The 19,041-nt window shown below is 50.9% G+C and overlaps 1 protein-coding gene across 7 annotated transcripts in view; it reads left to right on the forward strand.

The window, feature by feature from the left end:
- RGS3 (regulator of G protein signaling 3) overlaps positions 1-19,041 on the forward strand; it is a 151,674-nt gene that overhangs the window by 84,679 nt on the left and 47,954 nt on the right. For 5 of the 7 annotated variants that reach the window (XR_014825149.1, XR_014825157.1, XM_003480580.5 and 2 more), the window contains one exon: positions 3,664-3,786. Coding sequence is in view for 5 of the 7 variants with exons in the window: in XM_003480580.5 (XP_003480628.5) it covers positions 3,664-3,786 (123 nt within the window). In the remaining 2 variants the exon portion in view is untranslated. Of the gene's footprint in view, positions 1-3,663; positions 3,787-8,541; positions 11,549-19,041 lie in introns of those variants that run through there. The other 2 variants (XM_084992040.1, XM_084992048.1) reach the window with 1 other exon arrangement.

Consider the following 19,041-nt stretch of genomic DNA (forward strand, 5'->3'; position numbering starts at 1 on the left):
CGAGGCCAGGGATCGACCCCGAAACCTCATGGTTCCTAGTCGGATTCGTTAACCAGTGAGCCACGACGGGAACTCCCACCATCCTCTAACTTAGAATTTGATCATGGCTCAGTTCATGAAAGAGTCTGTGCTCTGGGGTTAGGAAGACTTGGATTTGAATCTTGGCCCTGTGATTTTCCAGCTGAGTGATCTGAGCGAGTCACATACCCGTCTCTGAAACAAGCCTGAGGAGGCTACCTTGTAGGGTTGTTGTAATGATTAAATGAGATTCAATAAGATACTGTGTCCAAGGCACTTAGCACAGAGCCTGCCACACAGCCAGGGCTCAATAAATGGTAGCTATTATTACTGTCAGCTTCATCACACGGGGAGAGCTTTTCAAATTCATTTACTCTCCATTAGAGACCTCACCAATGATTTATTGATCCTTTAAAATAAAAGCTAAGAGGAATATCGCACATTCTTTGTAATGTACATATACGGTTGTACAAATGAGACTGCAGGCTCTGGAGGAAGCAGAAGACAGACTTCGAATCCCTTCTCTCCTGAGACTTCCTAGGGCTGCTGACTTCACCTCTCTGAGCCTTAGTTGTCTCACCTGAAAAATGGTAACTGAAAAATGGTAACCCTATGTCATAAGGTCATTGGGAGAACTGATTAAATGAGAGAGCATTTGTCATGGCAAGTGAACACACACACGTTACAACCCGATTTTATAGCATTTTCTTTCCCCCGAACAGCACTCAAACATGTTAGTAGTAGAAGAGGTTTTAGTTTTTACTAAGATCATATTAATTCAGGAACAAAGAGGTTGAGGCAAGAAGGGGGTTTTAGAGAAGCCAGGAGGAGCCGGCTCTCTAGTTGGATTTGGGGGTGCTCACGTTTGAGGGCAGAGGGCTGGGCCCAGTGCTGTCTCACGTGGAGAGCTGTGTGCTTAGCTAGCCACCCTACAGGCTGGAGGCCCTGCCTTGGAGGGAGTTTTGTGAGGGTCCTTCAGGGCAGCGTACAGCCTTGACCCTGGAGCCTGATGTTTGAGGGCACAGTGGGTATCGGTATTGAAGCTGGTGAGTTGAAGCTCACAGTGGACCACAAGAGACGGTTCGCATGCGGGGGCAGCCAGGCAGGCAATGTGGGCCCTGAATGAGGCAGATGGGAATTCAGTCTCCCAGGAGGGAGCTGGCTCCATGCTCTCTCTCGGCCAGGCCAACCTCTGAAACTCCAGGCAATGCTTAGGAGCCTTGGGAGCGAGGGCCTTCCCCAGAATGTGTGCCCGTCTAAGACAGCCAACCCCCAGGCCAGGCCTAGGTTTAGGTCCTTGGTGCCTGAGATGTCTTCTTGCGATCATGGGTAGGAAAGTGCTTTTTATTTTAGTTTATGTTTTGGCCACGCCCATGGCATATAGAAGTTCCTGGGCCAGGTATTGAACCCCAGCCACAGCAGTGTCAAGGCCAGATCCTTAACCTACTAGGCCACCAGGGAACTCTGAGAAGGTGCTTTTTAAAATTGATAATTAGCTAAAGGGAATTATTACTAAGGCAGAATTCCTGCTTCAGAACAGAAAGAGAGGAGGAAGTTGGGGCTGATGGAGATTAAAGGATTTGCTGAAGCCCAAACAGCTAGGTAGAGGCAGGCCCGGGAGACTCGGGCCAAGGCCAGCTTTGTGGAGTGGTGGCCTTTCCAAGCAGGAAAGGACCTCAGGCCCCGCCCCACCTCTCCCCTTGCAGGGAGCCGAGACAGGGAGTAGAGGGCCCTGGGGCCAGCTCCTGCCCCACCTGGTTTCTCCCTGGGGGTCTTTGCTGGGCATGCTCTTCCCCTGTAGTGGGCTGGGGGTTCTAGGAAGTGAATCTGTTATTAGGAAGTAGATGTGTCTCACCACATCCACTCAGTTCCCTGAAGCCAGGAGGTGGGGCTTTCTTACCTCTCTCCTCTGATGCTTTTAGGAACATCAACTTCCGAGCACTTTTGGGCCAGAGAGGAATGGCTGGCACTCTGGGAATACTTAGCAGGGGCTGTGGCCCTGCCCTGAAGGGTGGGTGACCTCCCTGAGCGTTGTGTTGCATGGCAACTTAGAAAATGTCCCCAAGCCCTGTTAGATGACACTGATAACCACCCAAACTCAGAGCCTTCCCATCTGCTGTTCCTCCTGCCTGGACCAGTTTCTCCCCAGCACTTTCCTGGCTGGCTCTTTCTCATTCAACTTTGCTGGAGGGCTGCCCCTTCAGAAAGGCCTTCTTCAAATAGCAGCCTTTCACAGTTTGTAGTCACACTGTTTAATTGTTTGTTGGTTTATTGTCACTGCTCCCATCCTGAGGGCAAGGACTCCGTCTGTCTTATTTTTGCCTTGGCCCCCAGGGCCCAGTACAGTCCCTGACGCAAAACAAGGGCTCAATAAATATTTCTTAAATAAGTGAAGTACTGAGTAATAACAACAGTAGCTGCTATTTGTTGAGGCCTGAGTTATTGCTTGCCTTCCCCATAGCTCTGAGATAGGTGATATCACCGTTATTCCCATTTTACAGACTTTCCTGAGTTGGCGGCTAGGAGATGGCAAAGCTAGAATTCAAACCAGGCCTGCATAACACAGAACTGCAGAGAAACACTATTTTTTTTTTTTCTCTGTTGCCAGCCATCCAGCTCATGGCTCTTAGCTCTCTGGATGAGTTCATCTAATCGCAGCCCTGTGGGGTTATAATCAAATTCTAGCAGAGACAGAAGGAGCTTGCCATCCCCTGTTCTGAGCGTCCTGCAGTGGATGATAACACTGGGCACGCTGTCTTGCCCCTCCCCGCCCCCAGCATCTTCCGACTGCCGACTGCCTGGGTCCCTGGCAGCTCCCTGGTGCCCGTGCCAATGCTGGCCTGGGTTTGACCTCATCCCAGAAGTCCCTCCAGGCAGCCGGAGCTTACAGAGGCCTTTACATGCCAAGCACTTTACTTGCTAGGCCCAGATGAAAAAGGCCTTCCTAGAAGGAGTTTCTAGTCTAGTTAGACAAGATTGCAGCTCTTAACAAGGTTAAATAGCAAAGCAAGATTTAAATGACAGCAGTGCCAGAGACTTGCACTCAATTGAGCTGAACAGACATTGATCAGACCCAGCTCCTGTGTCAGGCAGTTGTGGGGCTATGGAAGGCCACACGACTCTTTCTCGCCAGTACTTTCCAAAGGGACTGAGTTGCTGTTTGGGCAGCCATCTAACCTTGGCCTTGTGATCCCACGAGTCTGCTAAGGTTGGGGGGGCGGGGGGCGGTTCGCTGAGCCCTGGGTGAGGTCCTGGCTCCACAGAGCATCAGAGGGGTGGAGACCTTGGCTCTGGGTTCCCCGTGTGTTCCCCAGCTGCCGCCTTGTGCTGCCTGTCCCCGGGGGTGACCTCACCATTGCAGTCAGCGGCTCTCCACAGGACTCCACTGTGTTGGGAACCACTGCCTCCCTCCCTTCCCCCAAGCCACGGGCACATGGCTCGCTAGCTGGCCCCTGAACCAGCTTCCCTGCTCTTCTGGCTACCTCGATGTCACCGGGGACTAGTGTGCATTTGTGGCTTTTAACGATCCCTCCCCTCCCTGCTTCAGCCTCACCCTCAGAAGCCCAGGGATGGGCTTGGGCCTGGGCGCCCCCCGAACCGGGGAGCAGCCCTGACCAGCCCTTTCTCTGTTTTCTCTGACGTCAGAAGGCAGAGTGCTTATTCACTTTGGAAGCGCACTCACAGGAGCAGAAGAAGAGGGTGTGCTGGTGCCTGTCGGAGAACATCGCCAAGCAGCAACAGCTGGCAGCTCCATCCCCTGAGAGCAAGGTAAGGGCTTTGCCAGGGGCCGCAGCCCTGGCCGCCTGGTTCCCCCTCAATCAGCCCAGACCCTCGGGCCTCCGAATTGAGCTTGGAACCAGTCCTAGCTTAGAACTTGGATATGGGCAACAAACTCTTGGCAAGGAGGCCTGTGCTTGAATGACTCCCCCTTGGCCTGCCACCAGGTCTGATGAGTGAGTCTGACAGTGCTTGGGTAGAGTGACAGAGCCAAATTGAGCATGACCCATCAATTCCCGGCTCCGTTCTCTGGCTTGCCTGTGGCAAGGTCTAATTCAGGCCGGCCTCCCTGCTGCAGCCTGGCATTCGGGCCCCCTCTGCCATGGGGTAGGCCCAATTGGGGGAGCACACTGGTGTTTCACATTGGCCTGAGGCAGACATGATTTGGAGGGGACGTTTGCGGCAGAAGCTGTGCTGGTTCCATGCAAGCCACGGCCAAGTGAAGCCAAGTGGAGCCAAGCGGAGTTTGCTGGGGACTGGGGCCTGGCCGGCTGAAGCATCAGGGAAGATTGGAGACCCCCAGCTGAGGCTGATTTGGGGCAGGCACCCCTTGCTGGTCCCGTGTCTATGGAAGGCGGTGGCCAGGAGCTGGACCATAGCCTTCTGCTTTGTCCCCCAGATGCCAGCACAAGGCACAGCTGTATCCCCTGTTAATGAGTCATTCAGGTCTCTTCTCTTGCTAAAAGTGTTGGCCGTTTGGGGATTTGGTCTGGTTGGCTGCACAAAGAGCTGAGTGGGGGGTTCCCATTGTGGCTCAGCAGTAACAAACCCGACTAGCATTCATGAGGATGTGGGTTTGATCCCTGGCCTCGCTCAGTGGGTTAAGGATCCGGCATTGCTGTGAGCTGTGGTGTAGGCTGCAGACGCAGCTTGGCTCCTTCATTGCTGTGGCTACGACCTAGGCCAGCAGCTGCTCTGGTTTGACCCCTAGCTTGGGAACTTCTATATGCCGTGGGTGCAGCCCTTAAAAAAAAAAAAAAAGAGTCTAGGTGGTTGGTTAGTGGGATCAGGGAGAAGGGGGAACAGAAAGTGAGCAGCAGCTGGTAAACTTGCAGGCCTCATGCTTCTTCCTTCTGGGTCCAAGCCTGCCCTGGTTGGGGGCACACATGTGCCCAGCAGGGCCACGGGGCAGGCCTGCCGGGGAGGGGAGGTGGGGAAGAGATGGCTGCCTAGCCTCTTCTGGAGGGCCGTGGTGGATGGCAGCTCCTAAAATAGTGTCTGAGAGTGACATAATCTCAGATTCACAGGTGGCTTGTTTTGCGCTCGCCAGGGGCAGGAATAACTGTGATGAGGTAGGACAGCGGAAACAGTATGGAATTCCAAGTCTGACTCTGCTGCGGGCTGGCGGGTGACCTTGGGCCACTCACTATACTACTGTGTGCTTTGGCGTCCCCATGAGCACAGTAGTTTCTTCTGCAAAGGGCTGGTGTGTGAGTTAAATCAGACCGTGCATACAGTTCACAGCATGGTGCCTTGTACTGAGTAGGTGCTCAGTCAGCACGGTGCCTTGTATTCAGTAGGTGCTCAATCAGCTGGGCTGTGAGGAGTGCGCTGCCCCCACCTCCACCCAGCTACTCTTGCCACGCTGGCTGGTCTCATGCTCAGCTTCTACTACTGAACAGAGATGTGCGCCGAGGCTGTAGGCTGCCTGGCTCCCTAGATCCTGGGTTGGTCACGGTCGGAAGCCAGGCCCCTTCCTACTCCCTGGGGCGGCTGCTGGGATGTCCCATGCTTGCCCTTGTGTTCCTTAATTTTCTTGTGCTTTGGGCTTAGCCCCTTCTGGTCTGGGGGAAAAGAGTTCTTTCTGTCTCAGCTTCAGGTTTGCTGGCTCTGGAGAGTGTTGGCAACAGCCTTCTGAATGCCTTGGGGAGTCTTTCTATTTTCGGTCAGTTGCGGGGTGGGGGCAGGGGGGCAGTTTGAGTGACTGAAGCGAGGCGGGGTTTCAGCGACAGGCACTTGTCCCCTGTAGAGCTGCAGGACTCCAGAAGGGCCTGAGGGTTTGGGGCCTGGCTTCAGGGCCACCCCAAGATAAGTTGGCGTCGTGGGCAGGCAACCGCTGGACCACCTCTTCAACTCAAAACTCCTTACATGTGTGCTTAGCGGAGAAGGCCCGTGCTGCAGGAGGTGGAGAAGGAGGGCCCGACTGCTGGGGGAGCCTTGGGGCTGCCCCTGCACCTGAGACGGGGCCCTGCGCAGCCTGGCACACCCCACTTGGCCCTCCCTCCTCCTGGGAAGACAGGCAGTTAACTGTTTGTTAGGCAAGCCCCTTGGGTATCTCACGGCCCAATCTTTTCCACCCCCTCTCTCACCATATATGTGAAGAGTCTTCGCAACTCATTCCTTCTAGTTGCTTGCAGAATGCTTCCTGAGGGAAGTTCCAGTAGATATGATTTTTCTCCAGCCCCCTGTGGTTCCAGGAGTGCTTCAGCAAAAAAACCCCTTAACCACTGGGCCCATGTGGCTGGCTCGCTGGCACAGGTTATCCAACCCCCCCCCACCCCGCCCCGCCCCGCACTCAGCTCCCCAGGTCCTGGTTGCCTCAGAGGTGAGCGTGAACCTCCTTGCCGGGGGCTGGACCACAGCCTTTTTGCTGGGCTTGTTGTCCTTTAGGGGAAAGAGGGGAGGGATGGCCAGCAGAGCTCGGACACCGGCTTCTTGCTTTTCAGGCAAAAGAGTTCCGCTTGGCCAGTGCTGACTGAGTAGCGTGCCTTTTAAAAACACCTTTTCTTGGTTCTTTCGAGACTGCTCTGCCTTCTGCCGTAGAATGGAAACCGCTGCCTGAGCCACTCCTTGTCCCCCGGCCCTGCCACTTTAATGCTTCTGTGGGGAAAGCGGGCTCTGTGAGGCAGCTCCCCAAACTCCCGTGCTGCCCCTTCTCAACCTTATTCCTTTCAGCAGTGTGTGCTGACGCTTGGAATATGGGATCCTTCAAACGTCAGGGAATGCAAAGTTCTTTCCAAATTTGCAAAACATGATACATGTGATGGTCTCTGAATATGAAATGCTTCTGGGGAAGGACAGAGAGAGTTGGAGGAAAATGGGCAAAGAACAACAGAGAGACAGGTGTGCTACCACCTGCTGTGTGACCTTTGGCAACTGCTTCCTGCCTCGGCCTCGGTGGTCCCCTCTGTGCATTGGTCAGGTGGCTGTTCCCCCAGCTTTTCAGGCTTTGTGATTATCAAAAGCTGAGGACCAGGAGTCATCTGGTCTCCATTAGGGAACCATACCCGGGAGATTTCTGCAGAACTTGATTGCCTGTGAACTGCGCTGCCTTTAAGGGCCCGGTCTGCTCCCTCATTGGAGGGGTGGGGAGGGGGCAGACACCGGCTTTCTGTGTGTGTCTGAGGTGCCTGTGACCCCTGGGGGGGTCCCGGCTGGGGCATGGTGGATACAGTGAGGCAGGCGGCAACCCGACTGCATCCTTTCTCTGGGGCTCCATTGCCTTTCTCCGGCTTACCCCTAGCTGAGCGCGGTGGGTGGAAGAGCTGCCCCAGATTGGCCGGCATGCTCCCCCTTTCTGTAGAAATAAGCGGCCCTCTTCCTTCTCACCACCTTCTTCTTCCTCGTCAGCTGCCCCCTTTCTGGCTTCATCATCTACCCCTGGAGGGAATCTACCTGTCTTCTTTCACCTGGGATAACTTCTACTAAACTCCCTGCCCTGGGGAATGCTCCTGTGCTGCAAATCTAGAATAACTTGTAGGCGGTCCTCCTTGTGGCTGCTCTGGTTCTAAGCTCATAGGGAGAGACAGATGCACATTATGTTGGCTAGTCAATCAAATATAGAAATAAACGCTTGCTCTGTCCCAGAAACTAGTTTAAGGTCCTTTGGGGTCATAGGGACCTCTGGATGAGTGAGACCTGGTCCTTGCCCTTATGAAATTGGATGGAGGTGGCAAGGGCACTGGAGTGGCAATCCAAGCATTGAAGGCCATACCTGATGGGTGCTATGAGTGGTCCAGGGGTGAGAGGTGTTGGCTGCACGTTCACTGTCCACTCAGTGAACCTCCACTGAACCCCCATCACGAGTCTAGTGCTGGGCTGGGCAAGGGCGCCTCTGAGAAAAGCAGGCTTTTGACCGAGCCGTTGGGGTGGCTCTGTCCTTTTTCAGGGTGCATCCTGGGCTCAGTGAAGGAATGCATGGATGAATCTGTCATATTCTTTTCTTGGGAAATTGCTGTCCAGTGGTGGAGACATATGCCAACACATTTTTCAAAAATAACATAGCGAGGGATATGGGAGGTGTAACTCTTACTGCTCTGTGACCTCGGGCAAGGCAGCAAGCCTCTCTGAGCCTCAGGTTTTTCATTAGTAAAGTGGATGGATTAACAGGGTTCTTGTGAGGGCTGAACTCATGTAACATGCTTAGCAATGTGGTGCACAAGAAGAACTCTGTGAATTATCATTATGTCTATATAGGAAGAGTCATCTAGTGGCCTTGTTTACTGAAGCCGAATGCTACCGCTTTGAGCACATGTGACAACTGCTCCATGTCACTTCCTGGTATCCACCTGTGATATTCCAGGGAAACTGAGGCCTCTTGGGTCCGCTCTGGCTGTAAGACTCCTCCCAGATGTGACACCAAGGCACATGCCACCTTGTCATCTCCACCGGGACAACTAGAGACGGGGCCCCAGAGACGCCAGTTCTGTCTGAGTGCCTTAGAAAGGAGCAGAGGCAGGTCCTGGAGTCAGGCAGCCCTGGCCTGAGTCGACAGCGAGCTAATTCCAGTTCTGTCTGGTTCCACAGAAACTCCACCCTTATGGCTCTCTCCAGCAGGAGATGGGGCTGGCCAACTCAACCAATGCCACCCAGGATAGAAGCTTTACCTCATCAGGACAGACTTTGATTGGCTGAGCAAACCCAAGGGCGGGACTCTGCTTCTGGCAACTTAACCCTTTCGTGGGCACCCCCTACCACACAGTACCCTCACCTCAACTGGACCCAAAACGGAGGACCAAGATGGTGGGCCTAGGGTCATCGCAAGGGAGTGGCCCCACGGGTGTGTGTGGACTGGCATCGGAAGGACCACAGTGGTGTGAGAGGCCCTGTGGGCAGATGCAGGCTGGCATCAGAAAGTCCCAAATGGAGAAGACCTAGAAGCTTATTCCCTACAGAAGAAGGAGGTAAAATAGCATCTGGGCTTCTGGTGGCTCCAGTGCTTGCCTTGAGGGCAGCAGAAGAGGTCACCCTGACAGAGAACAGTGCCAAGACCCGCTGCTGCCAGAAGTTATCTCCACCCATTCACTCAGTTCCCATCTGTACTCATGCGTTCAGTGCTTCCTCCAACGGATATTTCAAGGGCATCTGCTTTAGGCCAGGCCCTGTGCTAGGAGCTGGAGATTCTGGGAGATTCTGGGAGAATGAGATGGCTGTGTTCTCTGCTCTTATCAAGCTTTCAGTCCTAGTAGGGGAGTGAGCATTACATATACACCAAGATACACACACACACGGCTACAAACTGTGATACTCCATCAAGGAAAAGAAAAGCTTCCTCTAAGAGAGAATATTATTTAGATTGCTATGTGCGGGGGTTGGGGAGGGACCGGGGAAGAACAGAACTTTTAAGCCGAGACCAGAAAGGAGTTAGCCGGTCAAGGACCTTGGAGAGAATGTTCCAGGCAGATGGGACAGCCTGTGAAGAGTCCCTGAGATAGGGAGACGGATGGTGCGCTGGAGGAGCAGAGGCCAGGCCAGTGAAGCTGGAGCTTAGCGAGGAGGAAGACCAGGTGGGTGGGAGCACGCTCCTACAGGGCTTGGATGGTTAGTGTTGTATTGATTTCCTCCTAGATACAGTGGGAAGCCATGGGAGGTTTTTTGAGAAAGCGGTTACAGAGTCTCAGGGACAATTACAGAAAATCAGAGAGCCCAGGGAGGGGTCCAAGTGGATGTGAGGAGATCAGCGGGACAGGGCGATGGTGAGGGGCAGTGACTGTGGCTGGGGTGCTGGGGCGTGAATGCCCAGAGCTTGGGGGAGGGGAGGCTCTGGGAGGAGAAGAGATTGTTTCCTGTCTCTCCACACCCCTCACCCCCACCTTCAGCTGCATCGCACTCTTTCAGTGGATGCAGGTAAGGATGGGGCCTTCCTTCCTCTCGGAGCTGCCTCCAGGCCAGGCCCGGCTGGGGACCCGTGCTGAGTTCTGGGAATGTCCGTGAGCACGTTCCCTGGCTGAGATGGTCAAGTTCCCAGCTCTCCAGCCTCAGCCGGGGTGGCCTGTGCTGTTCTCCATCCTGTGCTGAATGGTCTGATGGGGCGCTGGAGCACAGCACCCCACCCCCGCCCCCGCATCTGACTGGGTTTGCTTCCCACAAAGGGTCGGTGTGGCTCAGAAGCTCTAGAGGAGACTGTCCTGCCACGAGGCTAAAGAAAGGCCTAGCGGGGACCTGCTTGCTGCCTGCTGCACCTCCTGCTGGAGCCCGGAGTCAGGCAGCTTTCACGCCCTTTTCTAACTGCCCAGACTCAGCTCACACATACAGGAAGTGTGCAGGATCAAGGTCACTTGCACAGAAAGGGGCTCAGAGAGGCTGGGGAGATGGCTTGAGTCAGAGACGCCCCTGGACCTTGGATCCTCTCTGCATCGTGTCCTGTAAGACCTTCTCAGTGTCTGGAGAGAGGAGTCTTTCAGCCTGGGGAGTTTGCTCAGCTGCTGTGGCCACTTGAACCCCAAGACTTCTTCCCTTATCTCCCACTTATCCTCCCCGCTCCCATCCCAGGAAAGATCTGATGTGTCCTGTCAGCCATCTAACGGGGTGGGGCGTATCTGCCTGTGACTGGGACAGTGTCCACCCAGCAGAGGAACAGACCGGCCTAAAGTGGGACGAGTGATCGCAGTGTCCAGACTCCTGCCTGCAGGGTTAATTCTGAGAGGCTGAGCAGCTGGGTGTCCACAGCCAGCAAGCTGTGCTCTGGTTTCATTTGATTCCCTTACAAAATGACATTAAGAGGAATGTGAGGCACAAGAGAATCGCCTGTCTGGGAAGGCAGCAAGCTTTTTCTCTCCTGGACCTGGGGACTTACCTCTGTGCACCAGACAGATGAAGAAGCTGGGAGCTCTGGCCACCACAGGGAAACAGAAATTCGGAAGGTGGCACCCAGCCCTGGGGACAGGACTTTCCTCCCGGTTTGTCCCAACAAGCTGCTGAGCAAAGCGGATGCTCACGTCAGGGTCCTAGACCCAACTGGGAAAGCGACATCAGCTCTTGGAGGGCCCCCAGTGACTGTGGCGAGCCACAGCGCCATCGCTGCTCTGCCTCTGAAATCGATGGAACAATTAATTTGGCTCCACGGGCTGGAGCAGATGAAATATGACCGGGTGGCCCCAGCTCCTCAGCAGCCCAGTCCATCCCAACCGTCCAGGATGATGAACAAGCATCGAAATCGCGTTTGAGAAGCATAATCACGGGAAATGTGGTCGAGCCCCTCCCTCCACATAAATCACTAAGAAGCTCAGACAATGGTCCCTTTTCTGATGGGCCAGTTGTCTTGGTGTGGTGTCTCAGGGTCTGTGAGCTGGGAGCACGGGAGCACAACCATTCATTGTTGAAAAGGCCATCTGTGTGATTTGAATACAAAGTGATTCTTTAAGTTGTCGTCCCCTCCCCCGGCCACATCCTTTGATCCCATTTTCTTGTTATTGTCTCAGCCTCTGGGGCTCTGTTGAAACTCTCCGTCATGCCCGGGTCTTTGCCGGCCTGGGTCTTTTGGCTGTTTGGGGGTTGGGACCTGTTGGAAATAATGATGACATTTATTTATGTATGTCTTGGTTTTTTATTCATTATTTAAATTCTTTTTCATACATTCCACCGCTAAAGCCTGTACTTCTCATACATGGCACCCAGAAGGTTCTACAAATACAGGCAGTTTTGGGTGGAGGGCTCCCCACAGTGAGAGCATGGGCTTCAGAGATGGCAGTGGGGATCCCCAGACATTACCGCTCCGAGGCCACCCCGCAGCCTTATTGTCCAGTTGAGAGGGACTAAGATTCAGAGAAGTTAAGTGATTTCTCCAAGGTCACACAGCTGGTAAGAGGCCGAGCTAGTCCTCAAGCCAAGACCTTTCAGTATAATCCATTGCTCTTTCCTGATGGCCAAGGTTTGCCTTTTAAGAGTGGAAATGAGAGAAATCAATCATCTCCTCCAGGAAGAGCCAGGAGGACGACCTCCTACCTATAGAAGTTGTGGCCCTTTAAGCTCTAGAGGGATGCTTTAGGACAAGTGAAATGAGATGCTTTATTCTCTACACAGTGGGAGATAAACTCCCAGAGTTCATATTCGTGAGGGATGCCCCCGCCTGAAAAGATTACTAGCTTCACGCAAGGTTTGAAAAGTCTGCTGGGAAAGACAACACAGAGCTCCTGATGATAGGCCGTCAGCAGCCCCAGGCTGCCTGCCTGGGTTACCCCCATCCCCTTTTGAGCCTGGCATTCAAGAGGACCAGCAGCACAGTCTGGGGGTACCCAGTGCAGTGGAGTGGTGGCCTGAGGCGGAAAGGGAGAGCTCAGATTCAGGCCCTGGTGGGCTGAGCATGAGTAGAGGAAGGAGGCCTTTGACCTCAGCCCAGTCGAGGGTGGGGAGAGAGCCCGCTCTGGGTTTGGGGCTCAGATTTTGCTAGTTGACTGCTTTTGAATCTCAACCCAAAGTAACTGGGTGGCCATTGGACTGGATTTCAGGTGTCCCCCCAAAGAAGCAGACTCTTTTCCTAAAAAAGCTCAACTGTTTTCCAGTCTCCCCAGCTTTCCGCCCTCCCCTCCTCGCTGCCTGTCTGGTATAGAGACACTGCCTTCTTTCCCACCTTCCTTTTGGTCTCAGCCATCTTCCTATTGCTTTTTTTTTTTTTTTTTTTTTTTTTTTAAGGGAGATATCCCAACCTTCCCCTCTATCTTGTCTTGACCGTATCTTTCTTCAAGGCTTTCTCTGAATAGGTCGCATCCTCTAGATTGTTCTCAGATCCTTGATTTAAGGGCAGGTAATTTCTCAGTGAGCCTGGAGCAGTGCCAAGCTCTTCACCTGCCTTGTCCCTCTGATCCTCACTACGGCCTTGGGGGTACATTGTCCTTACACATTTACTCTCATTATACCCAACTGATGGATGAGGATGCTGAGTCCAAGGTCGCACAGCAAGTGGGTGGCTAGGACTGGAAGCTGGGGACCCCACCTCCAGAGCATTGGCTTTTGATTGCTCTGCTCTCCTACTTCCCAGCAATCACGGACCGTCTAAACTGGGAGGAGTGGGGGGCCTGAGCAGTTGTCACACTTCCTGATTCAAGACCATCGTGGGAGGCCCTGGTCCCATCCTAGTTCTCAAGGCTCTCCCCAGTTTCTCTGCCTTCCTGCTTTGCCCCTAGACTGGTCCCGCTGGGTTATTTCCCATCTCTAAATTCCCCATGAACATTCGTGTTTAGGCTGTTTCTTCTACCTACTGGTCTTGCCACACTCAGTCCTCAACCTTCAAGGCTCCCCTGAGACACCTTTCTCAGGCATGCCTCAGAAGTCGCTGCTTCCCCCTCTGCATCCTGAATATTTTGTTCATTTTTAGCCCAATGTTAGGCAGATATGTCTTCCTTGTAAGACGGTGAGCTCCGTGGGAGCCAGTAGAGATCATATGTTATATATTTCTGATTCTGCTATTGCCTGGTCCTTGGTGAGTGTTCAGTAGATGCTGTAGAATTGGATTGGGCCACATGGTCACGTCTCTCATGTTCTGGAATCTAGATGAGGAAGCTGAGGCTCAAGGAGGGGAAGTGACCTGGCCAGGTTCATGGGACAAGGTCGTGGCTGAGCCAGGACCAGGACTCAGGTCTCCTGACTTCCCCAGAGCTCTTTCCATGGCACCCTGGTTTGTAAGACCAGAGCCTGGCTGCCTGCTTGGTTTATTAAGCCATCTCAGCTGGCCAGGCTCACTGCAAAGTCACGGACACCACATACTTACTTCATGCTGACTTTTGGCTGTCCTCGGAGGAAAGAAGACCTGAGCAGAACCACTCCAGTGCTTCCCTTCCCTGGTGGTGGGGGAGCCCCTTGCCCTCAGAGAAAACCACAGTAGGATTCTGAAGATCTTGGTTCAAATCTTGACTTTGCTGATAACTCACTGTGTAACTTTGGGTAAATTACTTTACCTCTTCGATCATTAGTTTCTTTACTGAGAAAAACGAGGGCGTTGGGATGATCTCCCAGAGTCATCTTCAAGACCTCAGGTAATAAGTTAAAAGAGAAAAGAAATCAGACATGTTGGTCCTCCCACTGGAACAAGAATGTATACGTGTGAATATCTGCAATTGCTGTGCATAGTTAACATTCATGCACTGGTGACAAATAGGTTCTTTATACAGGAAGGAGTCCTCGTCATAGACACTCATTATAAGCACAGTCCTGCCTCCTCCCACCCAAAGGTGCCTCTTTCGAGGCTTGCCCTTGGAAAGGCGGCAAAAGAGCTTTCAAACTGGAGCCTTCCCTGTCCCTTCTTTTTTTCTGTTCACTGGACTCACTGTTTTAACTTTATGTGTACACACACACACACACACACACACACACACACACGCACGCATATGTTCTTTAATCTTTCTAACCACTGGGCAATGGCATAAGGCTGTCTTTCAACAGACAGTTGTGAGAATCCGTATGCAGCGCCTTTAGTTTCTAGTATGGTCAGACGTCTCCTTCAGACTCGTCCCCAGAAGCTGCCACTGATTTTTCACTGCCTTTAATGTATATCTTCTTTTGCTCAAACACTACTCAGGGTACATTTTCTAAAACAGTATCTTTTAAGTGTTAGCGGCTTTCCATTTTGGTTAAATTCTATCACAAGACGGTTTGCTGCTATTTCTCCTTGTGGAAGAACATTGAGGGTCCGTTGACTGGCCTAGGAATCTGACCACCACTTATAACATAGTTTTCGACAGGAAAATGCACTCTGAGACCCATAATCAACTCTCAGACGAATGTGGGGAATACAGCTCCACACCCAAAAGCAGTGAAAATAGTGTTTATTTTATGAGCGACTAGAATTTTGATAGAACCACAGACTCTGCATGTAGAACAGAAAAGCCTCCCTCCCTCTCCAACTGGGATCAACTGCTTAACAAGCCAATTTGCAGAAACCAAGAGCAAGAAAACGGCAAGAACTTGGCCAGGGGCGCATCGTTGGTGCTAGGGCCAGAATTAGGGCCCACTCCCAGTGCTTCTCTTCAGGGGCTTTGAAGAGTCTGCCAGGTTGGGGACAGGGAGGGGCACAGATTGTCTTAGAGACACTCTTGTCATCTCATTCAGCTGTGTTGTCATTAGCAATAAGTCACCACTTTGAGCTGTAATGGAAATAGTGAGAAAGGGCCCAGCTAAACGGGTGTGGGGAGAGGTTGTCTCGTCGGCTGGCTGGTCTATAAATTCCCAGTGCGTTCCTGCTGGAGCAGAATGAATGGAGCTGCTGTGTTTTACCTGGAGCTCTGAGCAGGGCAGGACTGGCACAGACACTCCCTGTTCTAAAAATAGGAGCGGGAGGGACTGCAGCTGAAGGGAAGAGGAGGGGGCTCCTTCTGGAGCTGGGTGGGGTGCCTCACCCCCTTCCTCTTCCTGCTGGGGAAGTGCCATGGATGCAGAGAATTTACCTCTGGGGCGGGGGTCCTGGAGCCATCATCCCTCACAGCCCCTTGCCACACAGAAGAGGAGACCCTGGAGACCCCGGACCAGGGAAGGGACTGGGCGGCCGGCTGGAGCCCTGGGGGAAGGTCCCGGAGGGCAGGCTGTTTTCTTCCCGCTTTAATTTAGCAGGGCGGCAGCAGGCCAGGTGAGGTTTTTCTCTCCCTGCCTCTGAGAGCACGCAGGGCCTGGGAACTCCTGGAGCCGGATGTGGTTGGGCTTCCTGATTGTCGCCCAGCAGGCGAGGAGTCCCCAGCTAGTCTGCCCTGAGCCCTGACCTCAGCCAGCTGGCCTTCCAGCGCCACGCCTTCCCTTTGCTGGTGTCCCCACCCTCGTCCTTTGCTGACTCGTCCCTCTGTCACCCCCTGGACTGTCTGTGGGGAGGGAGAACAAGGGCCCGCATGGAACCGACCTACATGTAGGTCAGAGGGGCTGGTGGCTTGGGCCCTTCCTCTGCCCATTCCCAGAAATTAGCAGAGGTAGCTAAGGTAGAGGAGGGGCCTGCCTTTAGACGAAGACGGGCCAGGGTTCAAATCCCAGCTCTGCTTCTCACTAGCCATGGGTTTACTAGCCCTGTCACCTAGCATCTATCACTTGAGACTAGTTTGCCTATCTCCCTGGGTTTCTTGTGAGGATTAAGGGGAATGGCCTGTGCAGAGTGCCTGGCATGTAGTAAGTACCGTCAGCCCTCCATATCCACATGCACAGATTTAACTAACCGCAGAGTGAAAAAAAAAAAAAAATCCAGAAAGTCCCGAAAAGCAAAACTTGAATTCGCTGAGCTGGCAACTATTTACACAGCATTTCCATTGTATTTACAACTGTTTACATAGCATTTATGTTATTATTAGTATTATAAGTAATCTAGAGGTGTTGTGAAGTATATGAGAGGACAGGGACAGGTTATATGCAAATACTATGCCGTTTTATATAGGGGACTTGAGCATCCCTGGATTTTGGTATCCACAGGGGAGTCCTGGAACCAGGCCACACCCCGCTCCCCAGCGGATACCAAGGGACAGTCATACTCAGTAATGGCAGCTGTCATTGCTGGATCAAATGGGAACACGTGCTTGACTGTGCAACCCCCTCTCTTGGAGCCTCCACCCATGGGGGCATGGAAGGTGTGGGTTTTTTTTCTTTTTCCTTTTTAATGCAGTTGACTTTGGTGTTTCAAAAATAATTCATGTTTATTTTGAAGAAAGCATTTGATACAGTTGAACAGGAAAAGGAAGTTCACCCTTAACTCCAACACCCAGAGGTAACCACTGTTAACATTTTGGGGGTGTATACTGTCAGGCATTTGCCTACACACGCATGTATCTTATTTGCAAATTGCGGTTACTGGTGCACTCAATTTTCTAACCTGCTTTTTTCCATTTAACAATGTGGTATATTCATGTTTCCGTGTCAATAAATCTTCTTCTGCAACATCATTTTTAGTGACTGCAGAGTATTTCATTGTGCAGGTGAAACAGGTTTTATTTTTAAAAATCTCCAGTAGATCAACATTTAGGTTGTTTCTAATATTTCATTGTTATGAAAACCTGCGATAAAAATCTTTATAGAAATGTCCCCAGCATCCAGTGTACATCCTTGACCTGCCACAAATATTTGCTGATGAATGAACTTTTTGTTTTGACGAAGTCCTGGTAGTAGAATTTCCAGGCGAAAGGATATATATTTGTAAAAAAAAGGTTCTTGATACCTACTGCCGAATGACTCTCCAGAACAATGGTACCGATTTATAATCCCACTTAAAAGATTATCCAATTCACCCGGCTTGGCCCCAGACTCTCCCTTTTTAACATGGAAATTCTTCCCAGCTTCCTGGGAAACTTCATTCCCAAGCAAATTGAGATAGTCTGGCTAAGAGACCATTTTCTCACACACTTACCAACACTGTGCACTGTCACGTTTTTCAATAGGTTCATTTCTTTGATTACCAGAGATGGTGAATATTTATTTATGTGCCTTTTATAGTTATTTACACTGTCTTTTTTATGAGTAGCTTGTTCAAACCTTTTGCCCATTTTTCTACTGGGCTGTTTATAGTTTATTAATTTGTAAAATCTTTTATATAATAAGGATATGCATATGTTAGCCTTTTATTGTTTTATTGTTTTTTCAAATTACAGATGTTACTGACTTGTAGGTAGTCATATCTGTAAATTACTTTTGTAGAGGCGTTATTGAAATATTATTCATAAATCATACGATTCGTCCATTTAAAGTGTACAATTCAGTGTTTTTTTTTTTTTTTAATATATTCACAGACTTGTACAACCATCACCAGTCAATTTTAGGACATTTCCATTATTTCCAAAAGAAACTATCCCCTTTAGCTATCACCCTCCAGTGCCCCTGTCTTCTCCAGTCCTAAGCAACCACTCATTCACTTTCTGTCTCTATAGAGTTGACTCTTCTGGATATTTCTTATAAATGGAATCATGTAATATTAGTTCTTTTGTGACTGGCTTCCTTCCTTTAGCAAGATGTCTTCAGGGTTTATCCATGCTATAGCATGTATCAGTACTTTATTCTTTATGGCTGAATAATATTCCATTGTATGGCTGTAACACATTTTATCACTCATTTGTTGATAAACATTTGGGTTGGAGTTCCTGTTGTGGCTCAGCAGTAAGGAACCCAACTAGTATCCATGAGGATGTGGGTTCGATCTCTGGCCTCACTCAGTGGATTAAGGATCCCGTGTTGCCGTGAGCTATGGTGTAGGTTGCAGATGGGGCTCAGATCCCACATTGCTGTGGCTGTGGCATGGCTGGCAGCTGCAGCTCTGATTTGACCCCTAGCCTGGGAACTTTCATATGCTGCCCTAAAAAACCAAATGAACAAACAAAACCATTTGGGTTGGTTCCTCCTTTGGGCTATTGTGAATAATGCTGCCATAAATGTTTGTGTATGAGTATTTGCGTGGACATGTGTTTTCATTTCTTTTGAGTATATATCTAGGAGCGGAATCCCTGGATCAAATGGTAGCTCTCTGTTTAACTATTTGAGCAACTGCTAGACACTCTTCCAAAGTACCTTCATGATTGCACCTTCGCATCATCAGGATAGAGGGATTCCAGTTTCCCTACATCCTCTCTAACACCTGTTGTTTTCCCATTTGGTACAGTAATTAGCTATCCTTGTGGGTGTGAAGTAGCATCTCATTATGGTTTTGAATTGCGTTTTTCTGATGACAGATACCATGTACATAATTTTTTAAAAAGTGTTTTTTGCCTTCAGCGTGTGGTCTCCACCCCAGGAATATACAGCTTTCGCTTCCCCCACACCTTGAACTTTATGGTTGTACTTTCCAACTTTCAACATTTTAGTCTCTCTGGAATTTACTTTGGTTTATAGACTGAGCAAGAATTCTTTTCATGTTTTTTCCAAGAAGTTATTTGCTCCAATGTTTGTACATTATGTTAGGATAAGTATCCTCTCATTACTTTTTTAAAAGATCCTATTCTCATATATTTATTCCCAATGAAATTCAGTGTAATTTTATTCAGTCTTCACTTCCTATCTGCCCCTTCCGCCAAATCTCATTGAGATATCCATTGTAATTTATATCTATATCTATATATCTATATAGATATATTTTGTTTG

This window comes from Sus scrofa, chromosome 1, assembly GCF_054392235.1.
Source record: "Sus scrofa isolate SSC_HxYL_T2T_F1_AM1 chromosome 1, Sscrofa_HxYL_maternal_Yorkshire_Landrace_v2.0, whole genome shotgun sequence".
Lineage (NCBI taxonomy): Eukaryota > Metazoa > Chordata > Mammalia > Artiodactyla > Suidae > Sus > Sus scrofa.